This window comes from Pimephales promelas, chromosome 1 (assembly GCF_988280905.1).
Source record: "Pimephales promelas chromosome 1, fPimPro1.hap1.1, whole genome shotgun sequence".
Classification (NCBI taxonomy): domain Eukaryota; kingdom Metazoa; phylum Chordata; class Actinopteri; order Cypriniformes; family Leuciscidae; genus Pimephales; species Pimephales promelas.
Window position 1 is genome coordinate 53,319,920 of NC_142769.1, and position 11,934 is coordinate 53,331,853.

General features: G+C 40.3%; 2 protein-coding genes across 3 annotated transcripts; one reads left to right on the plus strand and one right to left on the minus strand.

Annotated features, from left to right (window-relative positions):
- Positions 1-784: 784 nt before the first annotated feature.
- c1h11orf68 (chromosome 1 C11orf68 homolog) lies at positions 785-3,377 on the minus strand. Its single transcript, XM_039690321.2, has 2 exons — positions 3,134-3,377; positions 785-1,727 (listed from the first exon to the last, which is right to left on the minus strand). The coding sequence occupies exon 2, from the start codon at positions 1,724-1,726 to the stop codon at positions 1,001-1,003; it is 726 nt and encodes a 241-aa protein (XP_039546255.2). The 5' UTR covers position 1,727; positions 3,134-3,377; the 3' UTR covers positions 785-1,000.
- A 72-nt stretch (positions 3,378-3,449) lies between these two features.
- drap1 (DR1 associated protein 1) lies at positions 3,450-9,660 on the plus strand. Of its 2 annotated transcripts, none has more exons than XM_039690322.2 (7): positions 3,450-3,716; positions 4,467-4,539; positions 5,483-5,576; positions 5,660-5,782; positions 7,260-7,350; positions 8,809-8,900; positions 9,019-9,660. In XM_039690322.2, exons 1-7 carry the CDS (start codon positions 3,675-3,677, stop codon positions 9,182-9,184), a joined length of 681 nt encoding a protein of 226 aa, XP_039546256.2. In that variant the 5' UTR covers positions 3,450-3,674; the 3' UTR covers positions 9,185-9,660. The 2 variants fall into 2 exon arrangements, with proteins under 2 accessions (XP_039546256.2, XP_039546257.2); XM_039690323.2 differs by lacking the exon at positions 3,450-3,716 and adding an exon at positions 3,888-3,989.
- Positions 9,661-11,934: the final 2,274 nt, after the last annotated feature.

Consider the following 11,934-nt stretch of genomic DNA (forward strand, 5'->3'; position numbering starts at 1 on the left):
AAACAACTCGTTCCATTACTGGATGAATCAGTGTTTTTGAACAGATCTCTTGAATGAATGATTCAATGACTCACTCAAAGAGTTCACTTGTTTAATTTTGGGATGAATCGACTCTTTTTAAAATGAATCACTTCAATGAATGTTTCAATGACTCGTAAAAACTACTCGTTCCATTACTGAATGAATCAGTGTTTTTGAACAGATCTCTTGAATGAATGATTCAATGACTCACTCAAAGAGTTCACTTGTTTAATTTTGGGATGAATCGACTGTTTTTAAAATGAATCACTTCAATGAATGTTTCAATGACTCGTAAAAACTACTCGTTTCATTGCTGGATGAATCAGTGTTTTTGAACAGATCTCTTGAATGAATGATTCAATGACTCACTCAAAGAGTTCACTTGTTTAATTATTTGATGATTCGACTCTTTTTAAAATGAATCACTTCAATGAATGATTCAATGACACGTAAAAACTACTCGTTCCATTACTGGATGAATCAGTGTTTTTGAACAGATCTCTTCAATGAGCGATTCAATGACTCACTCAAAGAGTTCACTTGTTTAATTTCTGGATGAATCAGCACTTTTTTTAAACAAATCACTTCAATGAATGATTCAATTAATCTTTTAATTGTTAATCGTGCAGCTCTAGTTAATTGCAAAGGCATCATTTCTAATTCTCATTTAGCTTTAGCTGTAAGTTTAACTTAAATTTTACAAACTAAAGCACACTTTTGCACTTTGGCAAACAACTGCGCTACTAGAGACACTTCACTGAGACACAACTGAAAACGTTGTTTATTTGGCACAAGAACAAATGAACCGAACGAACGTTCAATACAAAAAAATAATTTTTAAAAAGTAAAACACAACTCAAAGCCCTTTTGGCATCATCATCATACTCATTTCCAACGTAACGAAACAGAAATCGGCAACGTTTCTACAAAACAAGCGAGTGTCTGGTCATGTGACCTCGAGGTTGGTGACCTCGTCTGGTCAGGTGACCTCCAGGTTGGTGACCTTGTCGATGATGTGCGACCGGCGGGGGACGCTCTCCAGGTCGAACATGCTCTCGTAGATGGTGGGGCAGATCTTCCAGCGGTTGTTGCGGTAGATGCCCAGATGCGTGTAGACGTCGGGCTTGTAGTAAAGCACGCACTTGACGCCGGCCGCGCGGATAGTGGCGTCCAAACGCATCACCTGCTCCTCGTCCGTGAAGTTCTGGTTGTAGACGCAGATGACGTGCCTGGGGTCGGAGTCGGAGCGCGGGCTAGCCTTAGCGGAGTCGATCCTGCCGTCCAGCACGGCTCTAGCGATGCTCTCCCAGGCGCGGTCCACCTTGAAGCCCGTGTCCAGGTGCATTAGCCACTTCCCGTACAGGACGCTGTGGTTTAGCGCTAGCTCCCGTATGGTGTGGTAGGTGACGCTACGTCCACTGGCTAGCAGCGTCTCCCAGCTGTCCTGAAGGCCGTCCACGTCTCCGGTCTCGTGGCAGTGGTGCGGGCTTCGGACCGCGATCCATCCCACTGGCCGATCGCCCTCGCTGGTTGCGTAGCGGCTCACCTGCGACGGCCGGTTCGACTCTAGCCAGCCGCTGAACTCCGCACGGGGTGTCTTGCGTGCGTCGAAGATGATCCAGGGGTCCATGTCGGCGGCCATGGCCTCGGCCGCGTAATCCTCCGCGGAGAGTTGTTCGGAGCGACCGGCCTCGTCCTCCGCCATACTGTCCAAACAATGAAAACGTTATTATTATTAAGTCTCCTTGTAATCAATTTTATCCTTTTAAAGTCATCTGTGATCAGCAAAATTACATATTTAAAAGTTTTTGTCCTGATAAAATGTCTTCATGCCTTAAAATATCTTGAATGTAACTCGACACCCTTGCCTCATTTAGTATACGCGGCTCTATGAATATGCAAATTTGCCCCAACACCACTGTTGAATTCAACCGGTACAATGTTTCTCTGTCTGGTTTTGTGCCAATGTTCCTAAGAATGTTGTGCTAACGTTACCTTTAAGTTTTGAAAACATTATTATTAAGTTCGCCTGTAGTCAATTTTATCCCTTAAAATCACCAAAATACACATTTTAACGTTTTTTTTTTTTATAAAATGTCTTCATGCCTTAAAATATCTTGAATGTAACTCGACACCCTTGCCTCATTTAGTATACTCGGTTGTATGAATATGCAAATTAGCCGCGTCTCCACTCACTCACAAACCCAATGTCTTAAACCTGTACGATGTTTCTCAGTCCGGTTTTGTGTCAAAGTTCCTACGTTTTGTTGTTACCTTTAAGTAATGAAAACGTTATCCCTAAATCATATATTTAAGCATTTTTATGCCATTATAAAATGTCTTCATGACTTAAAATAGCTTGAATGTAACTTTATAGCTCCGCCCCCAAACTCACGCTATGCAACACAGGCCCCTCCCCCTAACAAGTGGACACGCCCCATCTGCTGATTGGCTACCAGTGTGTTGTGCTTCTCGTTCATCAGTGTTTCTCAGAAATCGCTTACTGCCCCTTTAAATATGTGCTTTTGATGAACATTCTGAATAGGGGTTAGATACATAAAATTAGTGTTTAACACTGTTTTAAGAATTAGCTTGAACTACTGAACGTTAATAAGGGGGTGACTAATATACTTTTTTGTGAAACTGGATTAAATAATTAAAGGAAACAAGTCGATGTCTAACTTGAAAGACTAGTCTAAGCAGTTTATGTACACGGACACTAGTCTTTAATAATTGTTTCAGAACATTAGCACACAAAAAAAATCCTATTTATACATCATGGAAGGTGAAACATTTTAGTTGGGTTCATCAAATGTTTTAAAATTGTACTTGTTTCAGGACGTTCAAAAGTAAAGTTAACATTCCCATAATGATACAATTTAACTTTCCTCTAATGTTTCCTCTAAACGTTGGCATAACCAAGAAAACTTTGTGAAGACATTCAGGAAGAACGTTCTCGAAGATGTTTTTGTTGGTGTTTTTGCGTCTGTATCATCAGATCTTCACTGTTCAGGCGTGATACAAAATCGCATATTTAAACGCAAAACCCAGTATCATCATTTTTAATATGTTCTTTGCCATATTAAATGTATTAAAAGTGTAAAATTCTCACTCTGTAGTGTGTTTTTCTAGCAAAACTCTGCTGAGTCACTGCGGCTCTCGCCCGCTTTCCGCCTCAACACTTCCGGCTTCCGCCTAGTCTTCTTCTTCTTTGTTGGTGTTTTCTGTCAGCGCATTTCCGCCACCAACTGTTATGGCGTGCTGGTGTTGAATAAAAACAATAATAAATCAACTCTAACTGAAAACTGTCTTTTAATCTATACACCTCTATGTATATCCTCTCATATCACTTTATTTTAAAGTCGTTTCGGTTTCCACCTCGACTTCGGAACTTTATTTAAAACACCCCGGAAGCACACAAAGCGAACCGTAAAGAAGCGAGAACTCGTGCAGCCGGAAATCACGGAAACAATCCACCGTAAAATGACGATAAAAATCGCAGAAACGCACGGACGGCGATCGGTGATGGTGCTTTAATCGCTTTAGCGACGGATCTGCGCGAATCTAACGAGTGTACCCTTCACATCCCTTGAGTTTGGCCACAGACTGACGGAACCGAGCCAGAGCCGCTGCCGGGCCGATTCTGCGCAGAGATGCCGAGCAAAAAGAAGAAATATAACGCCAGATTCCCTCCGGTGAGACCCGGCACACACACACACACGAGAGTTTAAAGACACTCATCAACAGAGACTGTGCGCGTTGAATGAGGGAATACGAGAAAAGAAAAACGCTTTCGGTCCGGTTAGCCGCTAGCTCGCTAAAACCACAATGTCTGCTTCTAATCCGCTTTAATCTGGTTTAATCTAATACAGTCGGTCAGGTTATGATGTTGGGCGGTGTATAGAGGAAAATGTACTCAAACCGATTCTCTCAGTGAGGTTTATTGTAAAGATTTGAGCTTCAGAGAGGTTAGCATGCATGCTAGCTAACCTCCCTCTTTCTCCCCCTGTGTGTGTGTGTGTGTGTGTGTGTGTGTGTGTGTGTGTGTGTGTGTGTGTGTGTGTGATGGTCTGTACCCAGTCTGGTGTGTTTAACCAGGCGTTAGCTAATGTGGAAACATATGTATTATTAAGTCTGATTCAGTTGATCCGGATTACACCGCGTTCACACTTGAGTCAGTCAGACTGGCTTCTGGAGTGGTTGTTGTTGTTGTTGTTGTGTGATAGTGTGACAGATGAACTCACACATGTGCTTTTGTTGACATCTGAATGAAGACAGTGTGTGTGTTTGCATCTCATGCATGACTGGTCTCTGGCTTACATGTTTCACTTCTCATGCGGAGATGATGCTCGTTCCCTGATGACTGTTGAAGTGCAGGTCTGGAGTGTGTGTGTGTGTGTGTTGAAGAGCAGGTCTGGAGTGTGTTTGTGTGTTTTGTGTTGCAGGCCAGGATCAAGAAGATCATGCAGACGGATGAAGAGATCGGGAAAGTGGCGGCTGCAGTTCCTGTCATCATCTGTATCCTTTCGCCGTCACATCTTCACATGTGCTTTAATTAAGACAGGACTCTACGTGAACACACACGTTTGTTTGTTTGTTGCCATGCACTTATCAGTTTAATAGTTGAAAAGATGACATCCAAAAAACACTTTCTTTTGTTGCATTTGATCTTTTTGCATCATCATATACATATCTTTAAAGATGCGTTTTTTTCTCCACTTCAGTGACACGTACACACACCAAAATTTAGAGTTTTATTCACATCTATATTCTGAAGGTTTTTACTGAGGGGTTTGTTCATATATCATTCTAATTAATTTTTATAACATTGTATTCCTAAAAACATAGAGAAATTGTGTTCAAGTCCAAAACCCCTCTGTAAAAACCTTGAACTCGGTCAACACTATTAAATCTGATCTGTTTGATTATTTGATCACATCATATTTGCGCTAAACATCTAAAATACACATTTAACTGTTTATTTTATTGCACTTTATTGCACTTTTTATATGTGTGTGTGTGTGTGTGTATATGAAGAGTTCAGATGCAAAAGCCTCTAAATGCCATTTGAAATTTTCTTCTTTAATGATGATTTTTATCAAACTTGTATATTTAAGTTCAGTAATTTCACTTAAATGGCAATGATAATTACCTATTAATTGTTATTTAAGTGAAATTACTGAACTTAAATATACAAGTTTGATTTTCAAAATTTCAAATGGCACTTAGAGGCTTTTGCATCTGAACTCTTCATATATATATATATATATATATATAAATATTTTTTGAATCCTGTTCAAATAAAAAAAACCTCTACTCTAGTAAAACGTACTTTATTAATAGCCGTTGCAGCTGATATGGTGTTAAATCATAGATAAAGTAAATGAAATGAACCTGTGTGTGTGTGTGTGTGTGTGTGTGTGTGTGTGTGCGCGCTGACCCTTTCCTTGACTAAAGCGAGCCCGCGCGCTCGAGCTGTTCCTGGACTCTCTCCTGACCAAAGCCTGTCACGTCACCCAGTCACGCAATGCCAAAACCATGACCACGTCACACCTGTACGTCACACACACCACATGACTGCGGTCTGTCGAGCACACACTCCATTTGCCAACGCCTGCGTGTGTGTGTGTGTGTGCAGAAAGCAGTGCATCGAGCTGGAGCAGCAGTTTGACTTCCTGAAGGATCTGGTGGCGTCGGTGCCGGACATGCAGGGAGACGGAGACGAGAACCACACGGACACCGCGGAGAAGATCCCGCGCAGGTCACACACACACACACACACATGCGGAAGCCATACATTCTGTATTATAGCGTTTTAAGGCCAGACAATTAATTTGTTGGGCAGTTTGTAAGGAAAGACTACATGCCTATAATAATGTCAATAATGATTTAATTATTAATTAATAATTTTCTCCGTTACTTGTAACTTTCCAAAAGCAGATTTTTTTTTTGTTATTAAAAAGAAAACGAGCAAGTGACGGTGAGAAAAGTAACGTATAGTATGACATTCCTTAAAAAGTAACTAAGACTTTTATTTTGGATGCGATTAATCGTTGGCCATCCCTACTGGAAAACACGAACCCTGAGCAAGAACACACACATGTTTAAAGTAACCTCAGATGTGTGTGTGTGTGCTAGTGAGAGCTACTTCTAAAAGTAACGCGCTACAATATTGCGCTACTCCCTATAAAGTAACAAATTTGATTACTGTTTACATAATATATGTGTGTGTGTGGTGTGTATAATTAATTTGTATATATAAATACCCACACATGCATGTATATATTTATGAAAAATGTGTTATTAATATATTAAATATTTATATATAATATTAATTGTGAATAAATATATATACATGCACATATTTCTTTAATATATACATGCATGTGTGGGTATTTATATATACAAAGTAATTATACACACTACACACGCACATATTATGTAAACACAAACTTTTATTTTGGATGCGATTAATCGTTGCCCATCCCTGTTTTCCAGTCTGATATCTAACCGTTCTTAAATCACTATACATTAAGCAGAAATGCTGAAGATAGGAAGCCTAAGTCTTGTTTAAATAAATAAATAAATAGAGTTTATGCTTGATGAAAACCCAAAAGAATAAAAAAATAAACGTAATGTGATGCATATTTGTCAATAATGAATGCACCGGGTCACATTTCATAGTTTATTAATAATTATTTTCATTTATTTGATTTGATTTTATTTTAATCACCATACTTTTATTATAATGAGCATAAGTTGTGAAATGTGAAAAACAACATGCTAACACTTTACAATAAGGTTCATTACAATTAGGCTTTATTATTCTTTATTAAAATGGTTGTATTTGTTAACATTAGCTACTGCACTGTGAACTAACATGAACAATGAACAGCTGGATTAGTCTTAACCAATATTAATAAATAATGTAACAATTCTATTGCTCATTAATACATTAAATTAAATTGGTAACACTTTACAATGAGTACTTTTTTAACATTAGCCACTGCATTAACTAACTAACCATGAGCAATATATTTTTACAGCGTTTAAAACGTTGATGTTTGTGTTGGTTAACTAATGTGACGCACTAGTAATGATGTTGAGCTTCACCTGCGCTGATTTCCTATAACTAATGTTAACCAAGGGATCCTGGTTATCTAGTGTTGCCATAGAGCGTGGAGTGTGTGTGTGTGTGTGTGTGTGTGTGCTGAGTGTTGGTGCTTTGTGTCTCTCAGGGGGCGTAAGATCGGCTCGGGCCGTAAGAACGGGGGAGCAGGAGCCAAGAGCAAAGACAAGAAACTCTCAGGCACAGAATCGGAGCAAGAGGTAAACCACGCAGGAGACACTACCCACAATGCACTGCTTTATTACGTCACGTCCACCTGAACATATAGGAGTTATGCAAGTCACGTTTTACAGTGGCCTGTTGTTGTGGACAGCCTAAGGCAGATCACCTCGCCTTACGACATGGAAGAAGAGTTCAGATCGTGAGAAATGGCGGGAATAACGAAAGTGTTGCGTTTCTAATGTTGTTCAGTGTAGAATACGTTTAACATCGAGCAAACGTGAGCAAAGTTTATTTGTTTTTTTTTTATTAAATCTTGTTTTAAACACTTAGTTTTCATTCCTTTTCTGTTTTGAATAGAATTAATTTTTAAAGCATTTGTTGCGGCACGACGGGAACTAAAGTGTTTACAATGTTTTATTTATTTTACATTTATTTCTGAATGCAAGTAATAGTAATAAATAGTGTCTTTTACTGGAACTAATATGTTCCCGTGTTTATGTTATTTTCCAGTATTTATGTGCCATCTTGACTAGATGCAGTAACGTATTCAGGTCATGTGACCGCAGTGGACATTGAGCAATTCTTAAAGGGCTAGTTCACCCAAAAATGAAAATTCTGTCAGTATTTACTCACCCTCATGTTGTTCAACCCCGTAAGACCTTCGTTCATCTTCGCAACACAAATTAAGATATTTAAGATATTAAGATCGCTCCTGCATACAGTCCATAGGCTTCTTGAGGGAACGACTGGAAAAGTCATTAAAGACATCGTTAAAATAGTCCAAGTGACTACAGCGGCTCAATCTTAACTTTATCAAACGACGAGAGCAAAAAATAACGACTTTATTTCAACTATTCACTTCCTTCTCCATGGGCCTGTAGTCAGTTAACGTAGTGTGATTGCGTAAAGCTACGTCACACGAAGGCTCACTATTGGCCGACGCTGGTCATGTGTGTGATGCGTGTGACGTACAATAACAGAAGCTTACGCTATTAAACTAGTAACCTGACTCATGCAGAGGGAGAAATAAACCAATAGTTGAAATAAAGTCGTTATTTTTGTTGTTTTTTGCTCTCGTCGTTTGATAAAGTTAAGATTGAGCCCCTGTAGTCACTTGGACTATTTTAACGATGTCTTTAATGACTTTTCGAGGCCAGCAAGAGTCATTCCCTCAAGACGCCTATGGACTGTATGCAGGAGCGATCTTAATATCTTAAATATCTTAATTTGTGTTGCGAAGATGAACGAAGGTCTTACGGGATTGGAACAAACTGACAGAATTTTCATTTTTGGGTGAACTAACCCTTTATTGTGTGTGTAAAGTAGAAATGAGTGTTTATGATTTATGAGATCGTGCTGCTGTAGGATAAAGCGGTTGAAAGATGTTTGCTGTTACTGTCAATCAAGCGGAATTGCTGCATGAAATGCTGATTCGTTCCTGTGTGTGTGTGTGTGTGTGTGTGTGTGTGTGTGTGTGTGTGTGTGTGTGTGTGCAGGATGATTCTGAGGACAGTGAGACGGAAGGAGACGAGGACGACGACAGGTCTCAGACCAGCACAAACACACAGCCTGCCTCCTTCTACCACAGGTGTGACATATATTATTAATATTTTTTTCTTACCATTTTCATGTTTTTTAACTCGCCAAGTGATATTTTTGCACAGCACAGGGTTATAGTGTGTGTGTGTGTGTGTGTGTGTGTGCAGTGTGGAGGTCCCGCCGGCGCAGGCTGTCTCCGCGGGCTCCCAGCAGGGGGCGCTGTCGGGGTTCTCCCCGCACCCGTCCCTCATGGGCGTGTTCCCGCCGGCGCCGGCTCCAGATCCGCTCCAGAACCACACGGAGGACGGCGACGACGAGGACTACGACTCATAGAGGCGCCGACACACACACACACACTAGCTGTTTTAATTTCTTTTAAACTCTTGTTTTATTGTCCAGGAACAGTTGTGCTAGTTTCCTTTATCCGTGCGGCTCTCCTCCGAGCACACACACACACACACACACACACACACCGCTCCGGGACGGCCGCGTCTGCAGGGGTGCGGATCGGATCGGCCCGTTCTTTTGCTTTTGTCAAGTGTTCTGTTTTAAGCTAGTTTTACTATTAAAGCTTCTTTCCTCCATCGATTACACTGTTGAACCGTCACTCAGAGACATCTCGTTCCCCAGACACACACACACACTCACAGGGACGATGCACATGTATAGATGATTCCCCTTTGTTTTACATGTTTTAGACTCTTTTAATGTTTGCTGAGAGTCGTGCTCTCGTCTCATGTGTACAGCGACACGTTGGCTTTTAACCTTCTTGATTTTGTATGAGTGAAATAAAGTTGAGGTTTCAGTAATCTGCTTTGTGGATGTGCTTTACTCGTGGTGTGTGTGTGTGTGCTCGCGTCCCTCACACACGCCTCACGCTCAGCATCATTAGCGCCTCAGTACTGTGACCAAGTGTCTCGTGCCCAACTCAACGAGTGTTGCCAACAGGGACGGTGTAGAGCGCCCTCTGGTGGACAAACTATTCAACTCCAACACTCGTGACATGGTTCAAGCGTGTTTCGTCAGTTTTTATTTTATTTTTGAAATATTCATTTATCGGCCATTATAACCGCCGATACCGACAGTTTGGAAAATGCCTAATATCGGCCGATAATATCCAGGGTTCCTACGCAGTTTGGAAAAGTATGGAATTTGATTTGAGTAATTTCCAAGTCTGGAAAAGTATGGAAAAAGTAAATCACAGTATGGAAAAATATTGATGTTTCCAGAGTAAGTTTGTGTGGTCGATTTTGGTATTCCAGGTATTATCAACTAGCTGGAATTTCGAGATCGCAATCTGTTTTTTTTTTTTTCAGAATTTAGTAGTAGGACATTTCTAGTCATCCCGTTAATTTTGTGAGTTGGTAAGTTTGGTTAGGTTTTGAAGAAATATACAGCTGAGTATCATCAGCATAACAGTGAAAGTTAATTCCAAATTAATTTCCTAATGATATCTCCTAATGGCAGCATGTACAGAGTGAACAGCAGCGGTCCTAGTACTGAGCCTTGTGGGACACCATACTGAACTCGTGACCGATAAGACATCTCTCTCATGATTTAAACCATGCTAATGCAGATCCACAAACGCCAACATAGTTTTCTATTCTATTTAAAAAAATGTTGTGGTCAATGGTGTCGAATGCAGCACTAAGATCGAGTAACACTAATAGAGAGATACGACCACGATCGGATGATGAGAGCAGATCATGTGTGACTCTAATGAGAGCTGTCTCGGTACTATGGTACGCTCTAAATCCTGACTGGAAATCCACACAGATATCATTTGTTTCCAGAAAGGAGCACAGTTGTGAGGATACTGCTTTTTCCAGTATCTTTGAGAGAAAAGGCAGATTCGAGATTGGCCTGTAATTAACTAATTCTGTAGGCTCAAGTTGCGTTTTTTTATCATAGCTAGCTTAAAGGTGTTTGGTACGTATCCTAGCGACAAAGACGAATTAATGATATTAAGAAGAGGATCTATAACATCTGGAAGCATCTCTGTCAGTAGTTTAGTCGGTATAGGGTTAATTAATGAGTTTGCAAAATCTTCCTCTCCAATATAAATGAACCAAATCTTTCCTCAGGGAGACAACAATGCCCCCCTGATGCGATACTGTAGTAGATGGTTGCAAAGTTATAATTTTGTCCCTAATATTATCAATCTTATCATTATTGGACACTTCTGGGCTTGAAGCTTTGTTAGTTTAGCCAGTGTTCCAAATAGATACCTAGGTTTATGTTTATTCGGCGTTATCATTATATATTATTTATATATCATCCTTATCGTTATATCGGCCTCATCGACACGACAGCCATCAGCACTGATCCTCAACGCCTCGTCTCCAAACCGGCGTGGTTCCTTCGACTAACAAACAGATGTGACTTCACTTGACTATTTATTTATTCGGTGAAAAATCATTAATATAAAGGGAAAACAACATGGGCCCTAATGTAGAGCCCTGCGGCACACCCATGCTCATAAGGAGATGATACGTTATTTATGGATACACACTGCTGCCTAGCACTCACAAAACATTTAATCCAATTGATTGTACTTAAACTATTAGATAAATGTGTTAATTCTTCAGTAATTCAAGTATTGAAAGCCTTACGCAAATCAAGAAAGCCGCCCTACGACTCCTCCGCTATCTAGACTTGATCTAATTTCCTCCATGCAGTCTCCGTGGAGTATCGCTTAATGAAGCCAAACTGGAGAGGATGTAATGCAGAATTGTAATCAAGATGTTCCTCTAACTGTGATACGATACGACTACTTTGGAGATAGTGGGGAAATGCTTATAGGTGGATAATTTGAGACCTGGAGCTTGTCTCCTGTCCTGACCTGTGTGTAGGCTTTACCATTGCTGTTTTCAAAGCTGTAGGGAAGATGCTTTTTAATTTATGGATTGATTTATAACTTTAGTTAGCACTGGGGTTAAAAAGTCCTTGTGCTCTTTTAAAAACAGAATCAATGGCAAAAATGTCTTTAGATTTACTATTTTCTCTCTCGCTCTCACACACACATACTCACTCTCTCTCTCTCTCTCTCTCTCTCTCTCTCTCTCTCTCTCTCTCTCTCTCTC

What these genes read in the sequence shown, in the direction of transcription:
- c1h11orf68 (XM_039690321.2), bottom strand. Translation starts at nt 1,726, where the DNA reads ATGGCGGAGGACGAGGCCGGTCGCTCCGAACAACTCTCCGCGGAGGAT.
- drap1 (XM_039690322.2), top strand. Translation starts at nt 3,675, where the DNA reads ATGCCGAGCAAAAAGAAGAAATATAACGCCAGATTCCCTCCG. An exon ending in TGCAGTTCCTGTCATCATCT is followed by an intron (nt 4,540 to 5,482) that starts GTATCCTTTCGC and finishes GACTAAAGCGAG; the next exon opens with CCCGCGCGCTCGAGCTGTTC. An exon ending in GCACAGAATCGGAGCAAGAG is followed by an intron (nt 7,351 to 8,808) that starts GTAAACCACGCA and finishes GTGTGTGTGCAG; the next exon opens with GATGATTCTGAGGACAGTGA.